General features: G+C 40.3%; 1 protein-coding gene across 2 annotated transcripts; it reads left to right on the top strand.

Moving 5' to 3' along the window:
• Positions 1-10,986: 10,986 nt before the first annotated feature.
• LOC118576162 (zinc finger protein 58-like) lies at positions 10,987-20,033 on the top strand. 2 transcript variants are annotated; one of them, XM_036176523.1, is made up of 4 exons: positions 10,987-11,246; positions 14,137-14,263; positions 14,876-14,971; positions 19,912-20,033. In XM_036176523.1, the coding sequence occupies exons 1-4, from the start codon at positions 11,241-11,243 to the stop codon at positions 20,010-20,012; spliced, it is 330 nt and encodes a 109-aa protein (XP_036032416.1). In that variant the 5' UTR covers positions 10,987-11,240; the 3' UTR covers positions 20,013-20,033. The 2 variants fall into 2 exon arrangements, with proteins under 2 accessions (XP_036032416.1, XP_036032415.1); XM_036176522.1 differs by lacking the exon at positions 10,987-11,246 and adding an exon at positions 12,725-12,941.
• The last annotated feature ends 419 nt before the right edge of the window (positions 20,034-20,452 follow it).

The following is a 20,452-nucleotide window of genomic DNA, read 5'->3' as shown; positions in this document are numbered from 1 at the left end:
AATACAAACTCCATGAGTATGTGAAGTGTGGTAAAATAATTGGTAACACTTCAGAATTTACCACTTCTAATGAATCCATAGTGGAGAATATTAGTTAATTATTTTGGATTGTCAACAAGAACACCTAACTTCCAAGAGCACAAGTGCTAAGAATATCATCAGAAAACAGAGATTTCTCTTTGCTGTAACATCCAACAGTTTGTTCTAGCACTGTGTTTGAAACATGCCTTGATTAATGAGTCTCTTCTCTAACTACAAATGTTCCCTGAAACCTTTACCAAGTCCTGAAATTGTCCACTGGGTACCTAGAATCTAATATCTGGGCTTTGGCATAGTTACTGCTGTTTTTCCCAGTGGAGTCATCCAAGCCCCTGTAATATCTCCCTTTGGTGTGTAAGAATCTCTCTGAGCTAGTAGGTTTTCATACAGTATCTGGCTCCTGAATCCTTATTGGTAAAATAAAAGCATAATGACTTAGTTAAAACTACAGGAAAGGCTCTTCCAGTCTAAGTCCTCAGCATCAAGGCAGAAGATGCAGCTGGAGAGGTGATGTCATCAGCTGAGGAAGAGATAGTCTCAAGTGCAGCTGCTGTGCCCCAGATAAAAAACCACAGTGCCCATAGAGCAATAATGACAGACAAGTTATGAGAGTAACCAATCATTTTCTGATTGGATTTAATGCTTATTCCACAAATTGTAACTGATGTGACATTAATTTGGTAATATACTTTTGTTTGGCTAGATGATATTTGGAGAATTGAATACTGTTATTCTAATAAGTGGATAATAATTAAATGAGCCCAAGTTCCTAACTTTATGCCACAGAATCAGGAACCCAAGTTCTCACATTTACCCCACAGAGTCAGGAACCCAGGTTTTTATCTTTATCCCACAGAGTCAGAAACCTCTCAATCCCCAACAAAATATATTAGTTGTGTTGTAGATAGAGAATAATACACAGATGCACATTGGTCGAAGTATAGAGAATATTAGCCTGTGGAGGGCCCTGATCTAGAAGTGATACCTGTGTCACACATTGTAAACGAGGTCCTTACACACATCTAAAGCCAAAAGTCAGAGATTCCTGGGGGAGAAGAGGTAGAATGAATGTCAGAGGCAGAAACAGTAGATGTCTGCACTGAGACAATAAAAATGTTGAATCATTTTTAGAACACTGAAACATTGCTAGAAATGTCAGTAACATTTCATACTTGAATGTGGTTGATATTATGTGCACGCCAGTAAGCTTATTTGGGGGTCAAAAAAACAGAACAGCCACCAGATTAGACATAGAAGCCAGAAAATGGTGGCACACATGCCTTGAATCCTATCACTTGTGGGGCAGAGATCCGTCTGGATCTCTGTGAGTTCACGGACACACTGGAAACAGCCAGGCATGGCGACACACACCTCTAATCCCAGACAGTGGTGGCAGGAAGCAGAAAGGTATGTAAGACATGAGGACCAGGATCTAGAAGCTTTTATGCTTTTGAGCAGGAGTTTGCCTGAGATCCATTTGGGTGAGGACTCAGAAGCCTGCTGTCTGAGGAAACAAGATCAGCTGAGGAGTTGGCAAGGTGGAGTTGGCTGTGGCTTGTTCTGTCTCTCTGGTCTTTCAGAATTTATCCTAATATTTGGCTTCATGTTTTTATTAATATGACCGTTTAGCAATCAGTCTACACTTGAACATACTGTGACTATTGCTGCCTGTACAACACTTACACAGGCTATGCCCCAGCATACAATAAGCATGGTTGCATGAGGGCCTCACAATGTCTCACAATGTGAAGGAGCTCTTTGGCAATTGATGGCTCCTGAGGGAGACAGTCATTCTTAGAGTCTTCCAGGTTCTAGTCAACTGTCCTACAGCCTACACATGCAGGGAGCACTAAGTGGAATGAAGTAATAACAAAGAAAAAGCCCACCAAGTTGGGAGAGTAAAGTGTTTTTAAGGGTAAGAAGCAACAGGTTAAGGAATGTGGGGATTAAATAAAACATTTAACATACATGCATTAAATTCTCCCAAAAAAGTATCATTTTAATCCTTGTTTGCTTTAGAATATCCAAACAATGATTAGAGCACATGAATCTGGCTGTCATAAAATTTACAGAATGTCAGCATCCTACTGGGAAGGCATCATGAGAAATCAAGCGAGTGGACTCCCAGCAGAGATCAGATGCTGAAGTCTAAGGAGCCTACCTGTGTGACCTAAGGGAAACAGACAGGGATGGCGTTGCAGAGATAAGATGCAGCTAGACTCACTTGTATCTTCCACTTGGCTTTGCCATGAGAACAACAGAGGGATGTTGAACAGTATTCGCTCCGCTTTCCCTGACCCCCCTCCTACATCCATAGTGATCACAGCTGTTGTTCCTGGTTATCCATCATTAAGCAAGTTAAGGAAGGAGTGTAACAGTGCAATGATCTTGGATAGAAAGTTACAACACAGCACATCACAAACCTTCTATCATTGAGTTTTGTTTAAACCGTTTATTAACATGGAAATGCCATATGCACATTAGGGAAAACATAGAGAAATGAGTTAGCCTCTAGATTGCATGGCAAAGGGTCTGAGCGGCCAGCTTGAATTTCCATCATAGATAATAAAGAAAGGCTGCTGTGTGGGAAGTTTCTGTTTTTATAAATGTCTAAGATGTGGTCAGCAATACACCTTGAACAAAGGTCAGGTTTGTTATATGAGTCAATGTTTTCTTCCTGCTTGGATTCTCTGTAGACCTAGTGTTTAATTTCCTCAGAACACAGAGGGAAATTTCCTTATGAATGGAAATGACCTTAATGGATATACATTTGTTCTACTAGAGAATGGTTTTTTTAACACTGCACTTCAGCTACCAGCTCATGTGAGAAATATAACAGAGACACACTCTCAGGAGTAAACATTTCAGCAGAGACTCACAAGTTCAGGAGTAAATAATATAGCAAAGGCTCACAATGTCAGTAATAGGTAGTATTGTATAGTAGAGACAGAAACACTCAGGAGTAAATAGTACAGCAGAAACATACAGTCTCGGGAGTTAATAATATAGCAGAGACACCACCCTCTGGAGTAAATAATATAGCAGAAACCTATAATCTCAGGACTAAGTACAACAGAGACTCAGAAAGTAAGCTGGCATTTCTCATTTCTCTCTTTCATTTTAAACTCTATTATTTTAAAAGTAAAAAAAATTCATATATGAAAATTCACAATACCTGAAAACTACAGTGTTGTTGAATGTTATCATTATTTTTGTCTTTTTCTGGAGCTGAGGGCCAAACCCAGGGCCTCTGATGTAAATCCCCAATCCATGGAATATTATCTTCACTAGGCAAAGATGTGTTACATCTGCTTATGGTGTGGACTATTACTTTAACTGAGGAAATGTGTGTTACATTTGTTTCTGCTTCCTTTTTAACAATGTAAATATGTGTTCATTTGTGTCACCTTGCCTGCCTAAGGCACCTGATTGGTCTAATAAAAAGCTGAATGGCCAATAGCTAGCCAGGACAGGGATAGGTGATAATTACAGGCACAGAGTATAAATAGGAAGAGAAATCTAAGCTGGAGGGAAAGGAGAAAGAGTTAGAGAGGGACACACCAGGACCAGTAGCAAGGAGGCTCAATATAGCCATGGAAACAGCAGGAAAACAAGATATATTGAAAAAAACAAAAACAAAAACAAGGGTGAAGAGTTCTAAGGCAAAACATACAGGAAGCAAAACAGGTTAAGTTATAAGAACCAGCAGGAAATGAGCCTCAGCAAAGGCCAAGCATTCATAACTAATAAGTCTCTATGTTATGATTTGGGAGCAGGTTGATCGCCTAAGAGAAAGCCTGTTACACTACACAGGTCATGAACTTCTGTACAGTTAGAATGGACATTCAGGACAGAATCTGAGGCATTTACACTGGACTTGACACTGTACTAAATGTATTTTATGCACTTATACACTATGAAAATAAAATCCATGCATGACAGAGGTGGAATGTGATTTTCAGTTATCTCTTGTCCTTTTTCAAAACCCGTGTTCATTACTTGCTTTTAATCCATCCTTATCACCTAATGTTTAACCATTATTCTCTTTTCTCCATTAGATACTGTACATACTTACACATCTCTTTACATATATGTGTATTTTAAAGTCCAGATTAAACATAAGAGGGAGAACATGCAGTGTATATCTTCATATGATTGGATGACCTCAACTAATACACATTACACATCATCCATTTTTCTGTAAATTTTGTGATTAGACTTTTTTAGAGCTAAACAGCATCGCCTCTGTGTGTGTGTATAATAAACATACATTTTTATTTACCAACTCATTTTTTATTAAAATTGTTTTATTCATTTCATATACTAAACACAGACCCCCTCCTGTTACCACCATCCTAGCTCCCCAGAACCCCCCAAGCCCCTCTTGCAAAATGATAAAGCATTTACCAACTTATTTTCTATTAATATGTGCATTAATATCGATGTTGATTCAGTTTTTGTTTTTTTGTTTGTTTGTTTTTTGCCAGAGCTGAGGACTGAACCCAGGGCCTTATGCTTGCTAGGCAAACGCTCTACCACTGAGCTAAATCCCCAACCCCGTTGATTCAGTTCTTTACAATTGAGAATAAAGATGCAATAAATATGGGGAATAAATATCTCTGTAGTGATATATGAGTTTCCTTGAGCATAAGCCCAGTACTGAAATAATGGGTACAGTACAGGGACTGGGCTCTGGTTCCAGTGGTGTGAGGTCATAATGGGTGTGAGGTGGTGAATTGTGAGGTTCCAGTTGTCACGGCAGCACCCACAGTCTATGCTGTGGTGGTCTCAAAGGCTACTTTGGGTCTCTGGCTCTAACCACAGACTGCACTGCATCTGGAGTTTAGTACCAGCCTCCAGCAGGCAGTTTTTACTCCATGTGGTCACCTGGCTGTCTAGTGAGCAGCCATATGAACCTGCACTGACTTATGAGGTCACTGTAAGGAAATCTTGGTTGCAGATGCTTTCCTATGGCTTTGATGGTGATCACCCTTTTAAATGTTTTTACCCTGTACAACCTTGCTTCCACAGTAAACTTGAGGTCTCATGCATTTATGGCTGATCTACATTCTCAAAGCTGAGATAAATGACTGAATGCTTATCTGCTTTTGTGCAGATACTTTTATACCAGGAGATAAGCAATGGTGGTCTCGATTGGACTTAGGCAGCCAGTTAGCTGTTCTTAATCACACAATGTCTTCTTGGATATTTGTTGATTCCTTTTTCCATGTCTCAGAGTCAGGGGAACTGAGTCAGGACAGGAGAGTTAGAGGACCCTTAGAGATGCACGTGCTTGGGGCTGATATGGTAACACCAAATCCTACCTTCAACAGCATATGCTCATGAATGTGTAATATTAACAACAATCAAAATGCAATTGTTTCTATATATTTGAAAAGTAGAAACATAAAAAGATTAGGCAATTGTCTTGAGGTAGAAATCAAGGCAGAAAACAGTCATACAGCAAAGGAATTTCAAAGGACAGAGAGAACATCCAAATCAAGTGAGAGGAAGCAGGCTTGTAGACTTAAAAAGAGCTAGCCCTAGGACACAGCATAATTTCTCTAACTGCATAAGCACAGAGCTATGCGACCATGCAGCATAGAAAAAGTGGTCCTACACCATAGCGCCACTGTGATTTGGGGGGTCTGGCCTCCCAGTCTGCTTAGGCTGCTGGATGATTAGGGTTTAAGAAGGGTAAACGTGCAGAGTGAATCATCTATTTCCCACATGGTACCTCCTGCTCAGGAACCCCCTGCAGCCACCACAGGGGTCCTCCCTGGTCTCCCTCACCTCAGGATGTGAGGACAACAAAGCATCCCAGATTCCAGTCTTTGCATTTGCACTGGATTCCTTTAAGGTAACTGGACACTCAATAATGGTTCATCAAAGCCTTGGGACCTCATGAGGAGAAGTATCTGAGATAACTAATTGCACCCCTGGAACTGTTCAGTAATAGGAGCTGTTATCAGGATAACATGATGGATAGTGACTTTCATGAGAGTATCAAATGTGCTAAAAGAGAAAGGTGACTAGGTATTGGACTGGATAAATATTTTAAAAGTTTGGCAGTTTGGGAACCATTTTAGGCCGAGAGATTAGTGTAAGAGAGGTGTTGTGGAGTAATCTTTTTGTATGCTCTGAAGATCTGTCTTTGCCAAGGCACCTGGTGATTGTTTTATTAAAAGTTAAACAGCCAATGGCCTGGACTTCTGGACAGAGAGTCCTGAGAAGAAGAAAGGCAGAGTCCCCAGGAAGATTCCAAGGAAGGAAGACATGCAGGAGGAGAGGTAAACACTACAAGTAATGAGGTAACATGTAGATGGTGAGAAATAGATTAATTAATGTTATAAGAGATAGTAGACAAGCCTTAGCTTAGCTTAGCTATAGGCTTATCTTTCTTAATTAATAATAAGTGTCCATTTTTTTTTTTTGTGAGCTGGTAGCCCAAAAGAAAATCCATGTACAGAATTAAGTCAACATATTCTGAGTGAACATGACAAATGAAAGAATCATGGAATGAAACTCTGAGTACCCTGGAGTTAGAACAAGTTAAAGAACACATGGATTTCTCCCACAACCCCTTAGTTACATTACAAACTAAAGATCCACTGGGTCTCTACATTTTTGATACACTGGTCTCTTACATATGGCTAAGCAAATAATTTGTCTTTAAACAAATCAGACAGTAAGATGATGTTCTAGGGCTATAGGCCAAGTTAGAGCCTCATGTATAACAATGAGATATATGCAGATACCAAAACAGAGAGGATTTCCACAGAAATGACTGATATTGCAGAAAGTGGGAAACTGTAGTGAGGCTACTAAATTATATATTTCTAAGTAACAGGATAAACAATGTGTAAAATGCATAGAGGAATTAAGACTGCAAACAAGATGTCAAAGGACAGGCACAGGCTGATATGGAAATGTGCTTGTCCCACAAATTTAATAGATGGTTTATGAACACGATAGTTCTTGTAAATGTGAAAGAAGGGTAGAGAACTGAGAAGTGGTTAAGCAAACACAAAGGGAATCAGGACAAGTTGGGTGTTAGTCATTTAAGTATCACCTCATGTCCAGATTGATCTTTGGGGACTCTCCAGATTCCTATCCATCATGTTCTTGTAACCTCCATGTTCCAAGGTTTAAAAAAAAAAAAAGATAAGTACATCTCTAACTCACTCCAAGGACACCTATCTCTGATGAAGTCACCTATGCTTTACCTGGCTTCAAATTCAGCCATTCCAATGGCATGACAGTGCATTGATGAGATCTCAAATGACTCAGGAGATAAACGTCTGCCAGTGTCTGTTGGGGAAATTTAGTATTAGATTGTTGAGTAAAAAAGATACTCTCTAAATGTGTATAGCTCTATCCTTTGGATGTTTCTGTTAACAGTATAACTAGTGAAATGTGCTGTAATTGTGAGAGAGATTAAGGTTAATATTGGCAGTCCTGGTACTTTGAGCCAACAATAAATGTGCTCTGAGCCAAGACTATATCCTTGGAAATCTCTATCTTTTGATAGTGAAATTTTATTTGAACGTTGAGAGACCATTGTAGATGTTCATGTCAAAACTATACTTTTGGAACCTTTGTCTAGTGCCATTACCCAGAGACAAAGGAAACATTGCTATGGGCTGTGGCCATATCCCAAGATTGAAGCAGAATTGTCTACATTGTGCTACCTTTGTAGACACTAAGGTGCAACATGTAGGTCAACATGCAGCTTTGCAGCAGAGTTAAAGATAACTGATTCACAATGTAACATGGAGATGATAGCTAAGTTGTATTGGAAAACCATCCTATACTCATGACAGAAACTTATCAAAGTCTAGACAAAGACTATCTGTTCTTCAAAGCACAGAGATGGAAAGTTTGAGTTGACACAATTCTTTGGAGTTCATATAACTTCAATCATAATCCTCAGAGGGCATGGACATGATGTAGCAAGATGTGGGATTTCCCACTGCATTTCTGTCTCACTTATTCATATCTTTCCTTGCTTGATGATGATTCCTTCCTTCTGGAATGTCAAGTGACCACTGTCCCAAGGCATGCTGAAGCCATAATCTTGTAAGTACTGTGGGATAAGCAATTGTTTGAATTACAAAGTCAAGAGACTTTGGATTTTGACTGTCTTCTAGAGTCTAAAGGGACATAGAGAATATGATTGCCTCTGAGAGTAAAAGGTGAAAGTGAAACTCTCAGAGGCTGCCAGGGTAGAAGTTGTGGAGAATAGCAGGGTATTTGATTGTCAAATTCCAATAAGATTATTAGATATGTTTGTACTTTAGAAATAATAAGTCTTGAGTCCTGATTTTGGGAAACTGAGATAAATGCAAGGCAGAAGCCATGAATTTGAAAATACTGCCACATAGGAATCCATTCAGCATCAGAGAAGAGGATATTGAACACAGCAGATGAAATCTCTGCAGAGGGAATTCCAGCAATGGATAAAGGGTGAGGTGTCATTACACACCTGTGTTTGAGCCAGTGTTCCTCCACTTTGGATAACTAATTATCAAGATAGCATGATGAATAATGTGTTTCAAGAAAGTATCAAATGTGCTAAAACTAAAAGGCCACTAAGTCTCAGGCTTGGCAAATATTTTGTAACTTTGGAACATGTTTTGGTTCCATGTGAACCTAAGAGATTATAGTAAGGGGGAGGCGGCACATTCTGAGTGATCAGAACAACTGAAAGAGAGACCAGTGCCACTCTGAGTACCCTGGGAGTTAGAAGAAATTAGTGAAAACATGGACTTGCCCCACAACTACTTAGTCACACTACACACTAAAGACAAGTATTGTCATGTGGTCCATTTATGTCCCTTGAGTTTTGATAGGCAAGTGTCTTATGTGTGGCAATGAAAACGACTGTCTTGTCTTAAACAAATTAGACTCTGACACTGTACTACATGAATACAGTTCAAGTTACAGCCTTATGGATAAGAGTAATACATACACAAATACCCAAACTGAGAAAATTTCTGCCAGCAATGACTGATATTGCAGAAAGTGGGAAACTATATTGAGGCTACTGAACCATGTATTTCCATGTAACAGGATAAACAATATATAGAGTGCAGACAGAAATTGAGACTGCAAACAAGATGGAGGAGTAATATGGAAAATTGTTTGTCCCACAGGCATTTAGACATGTTTGATGAACAGCAGAATCCATGTAAATATGGAAGAAGCTCATAGGGCTGAGAAGTGTTCAAGTAAACATAAGTGCAATCAGGACAAGATGGATCACCTGGGGCCCAAGCATTCAACTGTATGAACCTATAGGTGCCATTCTCGTTCCAAACCACAGTGACTTTAAAGTTATAGACCATGTGAAATCAGCTGTAACTGTCGGAGGCATTAACTCCAATATGGGCAAACCTGGCACTTTGCATTGACCGCACCTAAATTTGCTCTGAACCAAGACCACATCCATGGAAGTCTCTGTCTTACAGAAGTGCAATTTCATTTGCAAGGTGAGAGACCACTGCAGGGGATGACGCTCAAATCTGTACTTCTAGGAAAGTTTCTCCAGAGTCAGCACCCAAAGAGGAAGGAAAATGTACTATGGGGCTGGACACTGCCCCATGATGGAAGCAGAACATGAAAGCACTGTCTACATTGTACTGGATGTGTAGAGATGAAGGTGCAACCTGGAGGTGAACATGACTCTTCACAGCACTATTAAAGAGAACAGCTTCACCATACAGCTGGTCTGCTGTTCAGTGTCCCTCCTTACTGTCCCTGTGTGGTCACACTTCATGGAACATGGTGATCGCTAAGTGGAATTGGAACCGCACCATAAACTCATGACAGAACTATAGGAAACTGGACTGTCTAGATAGTTTAAGCTTTCTGTGCTTCAGTCCTGAGTGAATGACCCAGGACCAGTGGACCAGTGACCCTTCACTTTGGAGGTAAGCATGAGCTCCTAGCACACCTGGACCTGAGTTTGTGAAAAACCATGGAGACACTGGGAAAATTCTAGTAGAGCTCTCATAAAAACTAAATGGCTTACACAGATTACCAGTTGAAAATTATCAAGGAAAGAAGGACAGGCGGAAAATTCGTGAGATGGATTATGGGAGATCTTTGCAAGTAAATGTCAGAGAGCTGGAAATTTAACTTTGTTCAGTGATTATATCGTCTCTGTGTCCCTCATCAATACACTGTAGAGATTCCAATGTTCTCCCAAAACTGTTTTACAAGCTGCGGAGTCAGAACCAAGTATGGCTCATATATAGTGTCAGTACAGAGGAACAGTAACATTCACTTATGTATGTATGTATGTATGTATGTATGTATGTATGTATTTATTTATTTATTCATTCATTCATTCATTTATTCATTTATTTATTCGTTCGTTCATTCATTCATTGATGCATTCATTCATTCATTCATTCATTCATAGGACAGCATATTCAGACAAAGCCCACATTATCCTCAACTGCTTTCACATATGTCTGTTTGTTTCCTTTTCTTTTGACTTTCCCTTTTTACTTAGATACAAGGTCTCTTTAAAATTCCGAGTCCAGAGCTGGCTGGTGGTGGCCTACTCCTTCAATGCCAGCACTAGAGAGGCAGACCTGTGAGTTCAAGGCCAGTCAGGGTTACAGAGTAATTTCCCAGTGCAGACTTTGACCTCTGGTCCATTTGTCAAGGAAACCACAGAGCAGTTAGGAGCTTTCACAGATGACAGCTGGTTTCAAAATCATCTTTAAAAGGTACTTCTCATTCCCACATTAGTGTATTGCTTCATTAGCTTAAAGTAAAACAGAGTCAACGTGAGTTTTAAACGCTGTAGTCAGATTCAAATCACAAAATAGGGGCCAGAAAATTTACAGGGCTAATATTTCTGTCAAAGGCTGGACTCACACTCATACTTGTCACGTTGTAGATCTGGAGGTGAACCCCAGGCTCATGCCCCAGCATTGTCCTGCTGACTCAGCTTCTTCCTCCAATACTCTGCTGCAGGCGGCCAGACTGGAATCCACAATAGGAGAAAACTCCACGCCAGGTTCCAAGAATTCTTTCGCATAGACTTCTGGGAAATGTAGTCTGCGGCACTGTGACATCACGGTGAGCCATCCAGGAAATTCCCTTCTGGCCTTCAGTCCACACGTGTGCAGTTTTCCCAAAGTTGGGCGAGAGTCCTTCCTGTTCTACAGTCCTGTTGCGTCTCTGACATGGAGGTTGGTCCAGGGTGCAGCGCAGCCTCAGGCACTGTGCGGGGTGCGGGGTCCGTCTTGGAGGGAGCGGACCTGGGCTGGGTGGGAGGGCGGAAGAAGCTGCCATGGAGGTGCTGTGCTGAACTGGCAGGGTCACGTGAGGTCGCTGGGGAGAGGGCGATGGGACTGCTCCCTGAGTGATTTCTCTAGGACGCCTCCTTGTGTTTGTGGGACCGGAGAGCTGCCTGGTAGCGTGGAGTAGATAATAGTGCAAAGTCCAGGATTGCAAACTAATGATGGTCAGCTGACTGCCTGCTCCTGAGGTGGAGCTGGGAGCTCAGTGAGCAGCTCTGGTGGGGAAGCATGCTTCTCTAGCTGAGCCATCTCACATGGACGCTGCCAGATTTCTCAGTGTCTGTAGAGCAAACGCGGCCTGGTCCTTCCTGAACTCTGTAGCCTAATGTAAGGGTCTTGAAGTCTTGATTGTGATCTCTGTCAGTTAGTGAATTAAGAGAGAAAAATTTCGACGTGAAACAAAGTTCACATGTGAGAAGTTCTGAAACCAGTCAACAGATCGACCAGAATCCACTGCAATAGAAAAGCTTTGACTAGTTGTGAGAGAACACACATACAGCCTGTACACAGAGAAAGGCATCTTCTGCAGGAGAAGGGGTTATGGCTAAGATGTCTCCAGGTCTCACCTTGATGGTTGGGTTTTCTTAACCTTTGAAAGGTCTTTCATCCCTTCAGTAGGGTGGACCACAGTGGTTGTGTCAACATATATTGACCTGGCCTTAAGCTTGTTGAGGTAGTCCATAAGCAGGATGTTTAGGAACAGATGAAAAACTCTCATGGCCTTGGGTTCCAGTGCCAGGCTTTTGTGTCAGGTCAGCAGGGTGAAGAAGAACTCACAGACTGTGTGTATTCATGTGATTTAAAGTAAACAGACCTGTGATAGAGAAGATACTTCAGTCTACTGTATTGCACATCCCTGTCATCTCTGCATTTGTGAGGGGAGACAAGACCTCTGGTCCTCTTCTGCTTCATAGCAAATTCAAGGCCAGAGTCTGTGTCAGAAAACATTTAAATATACGTCATGGTCATGAGAAATACTTTCTGTTGTTCACTTCATGTTTCTTACAGTGAGCGCCATGACAAACCCATGCAATCAGCACATTGCTGACTTAAGAACTATTTGTGGTTAACTTCTTTTGACACATTTCACATGCAATTTCAACTTTTGCCAGTAACATGCTTTTTTGTTGAAGACATTAACTTTTAGAGATTAGATACTGGTTTGCATTTACTCTGTGAGGAAGAATTCACAGTGCCTTGCTTAAACAACCTTGTGTGTAGTGGTTGTTCATTCTTTTTGGATATTAATCTGTATTTGTTACTGTCATGACCTGATGCTGATTTCTTCTGGTTTTACTGATTTCTTCCAGTTTGCTCTTTCATATCTGATCTGAGACTTCAATATTTCTTCATTTCCATTCTGCAGTTCTTGACTGATATGGCTGCTGTGGTTACATTCCTGGGTCCTTTTCTGCAGCTGCAGCTGGGATGCCTTCCCCTGTCCTTACTCCAGAGGTTCCAGTGTGTGCAGATTCTTCTTACAGTCAGCCAGAACAAAACCACTTCCTCCCTGTCCTGCACATGGGCACTGCCATGTCCAGCCAGTGAAGCAGACTGCTCATGTTGGTTCCTGCTCTTCCACAGGTCCAGTCCAGTTGCCCTTGTTGAGCAGTCCTGTCTCTTTCCTCCCAGGCTTCTTTCCTTGTGTTCTAATGTCAGTGTGAGGGAGGAGTTCCTTGTGTTTACAACTCATGCATGAACCTTGCTGTGTGAGACATGTCATATCTGGGACACTCTGGAGGGGAGGTGTGCTGGGTGACGACTTTCAGTTCCTGCTGATTCATCCATATGATTATGTTAGAGGCCATGGAGAGACATTGCAAGGTTTGAACAGGGGTCAAACACATATTCCAGGAATAAACCTGAGCAGCACAGATTTTCATTACATTGTCAATTCAGGCTATAAAAGTGCCTGTCATAGTGTCCTCCATACCCATTATCAAATGCAGCAACATATTTTGATTGAAAGATGTATGTGGTTCCATGACTATCATTTTGAAAATCTGAATATCTTTGTACTCTTCTTTGCACTATCTATATAAAATTAAGTCAGATGTATGAGTGTGCATGTCCCAAATCTTTATGGGTTACACTCCATTGCTGGTACTTTAAGAAGTCTCAGAACCAATAGATGGACTGTTAAAATCTACAAATACATCTAGACATCTAATGTAAAAGGCAAAGCTTTCGATAGTATTTTGAAATTTAAATTATAAATATGTAATTCATGTTTCCAGAGCAGATAGTACATTTGGACTCCCATATTTTTCATCGTTTATTCCACTTTCTGAGCCATATATTGCAATACATGATGGATTAAACAAGAAATTAATGCCTCTTTCATGCCACACATATGTAAGTATAGAGCTGGGATGGCGATCTAGGAATTGGTACTTGATGATGTGTATAGTGTGTATTTTAAGCACTATGTCCTTTTATCATAACATAGTCTGCTTTGAATGGAAGGTCACTACTGTTAGGAACCCGATCAGGAATCCAGTCCTCTCTTTGCATCTGGCTTGGACTTTCCACCAATCTTCAGTTTTATCTGATTCTCTGAAAAGGTGTCTCTGAGGAATACTGACAGGAGATGCAGGAGTTCTTAATGTGTCTGCTCTGTCCATTCTGTTCTTCTAGGCTTGACTCTAGAACCAGCCTCTATTCTCTTTATATTATATATATATATTTACATTAACATATTATTGCTGTTAATATCTTAATATTGTTAATGGTTTTAATTAAACTAAAGTGTGATATTATTCATTGATCTTTATTTCAGGAAATGCTGTCCTTCTGGGATGTGGCCATTGAGTTCTCTGCAGAAGAGAGGGAATGCCTGGAGCCTGCTCAGTGGGATCTGTACAGGGATGTGATGTTGGAGAATTACAGCAACCTTGTGTTTCTTGGTGAGGATCATCCATAGTGAATTCTTATTTCACCATCAACATGTAGCTTCCTCACTTTGTATGGTGTCTCATGGGAGTATTTCAACAGCCATTTTCATATCCTTTGTTTCCAGAAAAATTAGGGAGATTGCTGTAATAAAAATCATTTCAGGACTGGTGAGATGGTTCAGTTGTTAAAAGCATTGACTTCTAGAGGATTGGGATTCAATTCCTTGCACCCATATGGCAGCTTACAACTGTCTATAATCCCAAGGTCTGACACCCTCATGTTGTGTAATATTTTGATTGTGTTCTGACAAATAAAGCCTGCTTGGCGTCAGAGGGTGATGCTAGCCACTAGCTGAACACAGAGCTTCAGAGGCTTGTAGAACGAAAGACTGGAAGTTCCAAGTAAAAGAACACATAAATTGCTGGGTGGTGGTGGTGCACGCCTTTAATCCCAACACTCGGGAGGCAGAGGCAGGCGGATCTTTGTGAGTTCGAGGCCAGCCTGGGCTACAGAGCGAGATCCAGGAAAGGTGCAAAGCTACACAGAGAAACCCTGTCTGGAAAAAACAAAAAAAACAAAAAAAAAACCACATAAATTATCTTGTTCTTTTTTTGTACAAACAGGTCTTGCTGTGTCTAAGCCACACCTGGTGACATTTCTGGAGCAAAGACAAGAACCTTCAGATGTGAAGAGACAAGCAGCAGGCAACATGCAACCAGGTGTGTAGGAATGAGGGCTTTGGGGGAGGAGTTAAGGTCCAAATATCCCACAGAAAGGCAGGCTTTCCCATTACCCTGAAACATGACACTGTGGGAATCATTCTTTAGGTCTCTCCTTCATGTCTTTCATCTCTCAGAAGTTTATGATGGTTTATGTCTCTTAAGCTTTGTCTTTCCCCAACATCGAGCTGTGCTTCTATTTCCAGTGTCTTCTAAGGTTTTTCTTTTTGTTGATTCTCCATTGTAGTGTAAGATTCAGGGAAAGAGAACTCAGTGCTGGTGAGACTGAGAGTCATTTATTTTTAAAGCTTGAGAGCAGTTTCATGCCAGAAAGATCTCTACAGCAAAGTGAGCATGATTGGGTTTATTAAGCCACACCCAAAATTCCATCACAGAGAGGCAGTGAATGACAGAGGCTCAACAGTTTTAGTTCTGTTGACTAGAACAATGTGGGGATGGGGAGCAGTTGGATACAACTCAGACAAACCGGAGTCACTTTGGACAGTTCATACCCCACTGATCTTAGGGAAGAGTCAAAGCATCAATACATTGTAGAAGGCATTCTACTGGGCCAGTAGAGGCTGTTTTGGTTTTTTTTTCTAACATTTTTACCATCAGTTGGTTCAGCAGGGCCTGACCATTAGTCCTGGGAAGAGTAGGACAGGATGAGCTACAGCGCCTTACACTGTTGACTCAGGGATTGTGTGCCTCTCCTTCATGACAGTTAGTAGAGGTAGGCCTTTAGGTGAGTTGTAAGGCTCCATGGTCTTTTGAGTCCTGTTTTGTCTTTTCAAGTTAATATATGTATCATGTATTAGGTCTGACTGTTATTTGGACATATTCACAGTACAACTTATTAGAGAAATTATAAACTTTTATGTATAAACCTGATGTTCCCAGATACATCAGAGCTAGTAAAATGTTTTGTTTAAGATCCAGTGAGGGTAGCTACTGTGGCTAGCCCTCGATGAAGTATTATGGCTAATATTACCATGAGTTCAACGAGATGAAGAGATCTTGTGGTCCCTTCTTCTCAAGGTTTTCTGTTGATTCTCAAACTTCCTCCAACTGTATATTTTCACTGGCTAGCAGATTTTAATTGGGAGCAAGGCTGAGGAGTGTAGGTGGAGCTTTCTGTCAGGACCATGATCAGCTCTGTCTGCCAGCAGCTCCCAAATAACCACTCAGAGACTTAATATTAATTATAAATGCTCAGTCGACAGCTCAGGCTAACTAACAATAGCTCTTACATTTTAAATTAACCATATGCCTTATTTACATGCAGTACTTTTTCTCTATATGGCATGTTTATATCTTTCTCTTCTGCATGCTGGTTTCTTCTCTGCCTCTACCCTTCCTCTTTCCATCATTCTCTCTGCCCAGAAAATCCTCCCTAGCTATAGGCCAATCAGCTTTTTATTAACAATGAAAGCAACACATCTTCACAGTGTGCAAAAGCATTATTCTACAGCATTTCCCCCCTTTTGTCTAAATAAAAAGAGATTTTAATTTTAACGTAATAAAACTATATATAACAAAAACACTTGTCATGTATTCATCATAGTTACAATATTCATTTGTATTTGGAAAACTCAGAGAATATATTTTATTATCTATTTTATCTTTGTGAGTCAAAAGTTTTATATCTAATTTACCTTTCATTATAACTAAGGAAAACTTTAAGTCTAATTATTTAGTCTTTAACTCTATCATACCCAGGGAGAAATGTTGCCCAGACAGGGACATCTGGCTTCCTGGACAGTCACTCAAAGTTCTTCTATTACATTGGGGCATCTTCTTTGGCCAACAAGCCTAGAATATTTGACAGACATTTTTGAGAAGCAGGGAATTTTCAAGGACTGTCTGACTTTGTCTTGGGAAAGTTTGACAGTCACTCTTTTTGTATCCTGTTGGTCCAGTTTGGACAATATACTGTCATCAGTTGAGGCAAGGGCATTTAGGGTGAATTCTACTTGGTCTTAATAAAAAAACCCAGAGTCAGATATTGGGGTAAATGCTGAAAGATCAGAGAAGTAAAGGAGCCGGCCACTAGAGAGACTTCTTACTTCTTCCAGATCCTCAGGCTGAAGGGGGAAGAGCTCTTATCTCAGCTGGCCTTATCACTTCCTTTCTCTTCCCAGCCATATCACGTCCTGTTTCCTCATCCAAAAGTGCTAGGATTAAAGGTGTGTGCCACCACTGCCCGGCCTCTATGGTTAACGAGTGGCTAGCTCTGCCCTCTGATCTTCAGGCAAGCTTTGTTTGTTCAAGCACAAACAAAATATCACCACAAGGGCAGTTTCTTCATCTAAATGGCTAGCTTTTGCCATAAAGAAGGTAACCTCCATATGTAGTTTCTTCAGTGCACATCATCTTCTTTGAAGTAAATTGGGGCTGTCATGAGCATACATGTCTTGCTTTCAAGAAAACCTTGTTATTAAAACATTTCAAATTCCATATTCTGTAGGTCTTTGAAGTGTTTAAAGACTATCTACCTAAATATATCTGTTTATGACCTTGAAAACATAGCTAATGTGACTATAAGTTTGATTATTATAGGTGACTTCCTACTAACCTGTATTTTTAATTATACATTAAATTTTAAATGAGCTGCATAAACATAATACCTTAAACAAGAATAGAAATATACAGTGTAACAAAATTAACTTCAAATTTATGTCAATAAACCAAAATCTATACCAATGTGAAATATTTTGAGACTAACAGTTGTCTTTTGGCTTAAAGTAGATTCAATAATCTACCCCTTTATCTCATCATTTCTATATCATATCCCCCTTTTTCCTTTAGAAAGAGATCTTTAAATTTAATTCTTTTGTTTAGCCTTTTTTTAAAAAAATTGAGACCAATAAAATCTTGTAACCAATTCCCCTTAAATGATAATAAATACCCATAACCCATGTTTTAGGAATGTGGGAGTCATTCTCTGGACTACTTCCTGCTACATGTGTGTGCTAGTATCTTTGGGGAAGCCTTGAGAAAATCTGGATAATTGTTAGACCTTGGCTGGTATAGTCTGTGAGGCTGGATCATCTCAGTCAGCATCCTTGAAACTGTCTTCGATGCAGAATTCTGAGGAAACTGCAATAGAGGTGCACTGAGATTTTTGGATCACCTGGGCCATCCATTTTTATTGGTGTCTGGTCTCCTTGTTCTGAAAATACATAAACTTTTAAAGGTATCATACATATCTGTGTTAATACAAGTATAGACTGTGTGTTATACACATGTTAGCCAAAGATGCTTTTTTGTTTTATATTTGAGCATGTAAAATATATATCATGTGTTTTGTAGTTTTTCTAGGTTTATGTCTTTATGTTTGTAGCCAGGATTTTTCAGAGTTTCTTCGATCAAACCTGATCCATATCAACATGGAATGAATCCACAGTCTCTCATTTCCTGTGGAAATAAAAGCATAACCTCTCTCCCAAAGTAACTTTTTTTTTTAAGTCAAGACATTTTTAAAATGTACAGGTTGGTTTAATCCAGCAGCAGCTTTCATAATCCAATGTGTCTTAGCAGCTGCTGATCCTTTATTAGCAAGCAAACCATCCAAACACAACACAACAACATACAGAATGCAGACTGTGTTTCCCATCTTTATGTGGCTTTTTCTTCTTTTTTATTACTTTACTCCCTCTTTAAGGACTTTTACTTTATTATTTGAAAAGTATGTATGATTTTCATGACTGTCTATACCCTTTTACTTCTTTTCTCCAAATATCCTTTGTGCATTCTTAAATACACTGTAACCTACTTAGAGATTTTTTTTCTCCATCTGGATCTGTCTTTCCTGAGCATCTGTAACCTTTTCGGTCTGCATGAGCAAAACCCCAAACACACCACACAGTGTGCTTGTGGAGTTCACACTGGGGGATTCAAATCTTTACACAAAGCTGCCAGGAGATGCATCTCTGTACTGCAGCCCACAAGAGAACTCGAGACTACCAAGCCACATTTGACTCCATTTTTGCCTGTTTAGAACCTTTTTTAAGCTTGTTCAGGTGTTATGTGGGTGGGTGTGCACCCAGTTTGAATACAGGAGTTTTCCTGTCCCAGCAGCTGCTCCAAAATATCCAAAACAAAGACTTAATATTCATTATAAAGCTCAGCCAATACCTTAGGCTCATCTTTAGCTAGCTCTTACATTCAAAATGAACTGATATTTCTTATCTAACCTCTGCCACATGGTGGTAACTTCTTTCAACACAGTATGTTCATCTTGTTTCTGCATCTGCTGGCAACGCCCCTTCCTCTACCCTTCTTCCCAGCATTCACTCTGCCCAGAAATTTTGCCCAGCCATCAGCCAGTCAGCTTTTTCTTAACAATGAGAGCAATACATATTCATATTGTACAAAGAGATTGTTCCACAGCAGAGGAGCTGGTTCTAGTTGTGTCTGGACGGTGACTCAGAATGACTGCTTTGGGTGAACTGTCACAGTCCACCTCACCTCCTCCTCAGGCCATATTACTTTCTTTACCTGATGTGGTGGGTCCACCCATCGCACATGCACCTTAGTTTAAACGAGTGTCCATAGTTCACCCTGCTGTGCTGACTGGCCCTGAGGCAGGTCCTCCATCATCTTTTATCTACCACTTTGCTGAGGACTCCTTCACAATCAGACATTGACAGCTCAGCTCTGGGGTTAGCTTTGTTAAGAGGAGGAAATTTAAAGACAGGGGCCAGGGCATGGCCATTTGAACTAGCATGTAGTTCACACACCATTTGGGTAGCAGGCATAGGTATCAGGTTCTCCTGTGTATAAGATCCTCAACTATCAGTTCAGGAGACATGGAGTACAGAAAAATTACAATGAGTGTTTCCATTGCTTGGCACATTTAGAATGTGGTGCAGAATCTAAGATCCTCCTCAGCGTGATAGAATCTTGTGTGACTGAGGAGTGATTCATCTTCTCTACAGATAAGGAAAAGGATTTCCTGGTCTGGCTAACAGGCCAGAGGGAGACAGGAGCAGCAGACATTGACAAGTCCTATTCCCCATGCATCCTTATCCTGTGTTGAAACTAGAATGCCATTAATTTCAGTAGGACTCTGTTCCATTGAGGGTAAGTGTTGTGTCCTGCCATTCAAGTGTAGTGTAGATTGAATTCTTTTTACTCAAGCATTCAATTTTAATGACCAGTTTTCTGGTTTGGTTTGGTTTTGTTGTTCTTGTTTTTTTGTTTTTGTTTTTGTTTTTTGTTTTGTTTTGTTTTGTTTTGTTTTAAGACAAGGTTTCAGTATAGCCCTGGCTGTCCTGGAGCTGGTTTTGTAGACCAGGCTGGCATCAAACTCAAAAGGATTTTTCTGCCTCTGCTCCTGAGTGCTGGGATTAAAGGTGTATGTCACCACTTCTGGCCCAATAACAAGTTACTTTAAGTACATCTGATTTTAATATTATTCTATATTAAGGAAAAAAGAAGATGAACTTAAATTCATTTCAGTTACCTGCCTTAGGCTTA

Source organism: Onychomys torridus, unplaced genomic scaffold (genome assembly GCF_903995425.1).
Source record: "Onychomys torridus unplaced genomic scaffold, mOncTor1.1, whole genome shotgun sequence".
Taxonomy (NCBI): domain Eukaryota; kingdom Metazoa; phylum Chordata; class Mammalia; order Rodentia; family Cricetidae; genus Onychomys; species Onychomys torridus.
The sequence above is the reverse complement of the archived record's forward strand: the minus strand, read 5'-3'. Positions and strand labels throughout refer to the sequence as shown.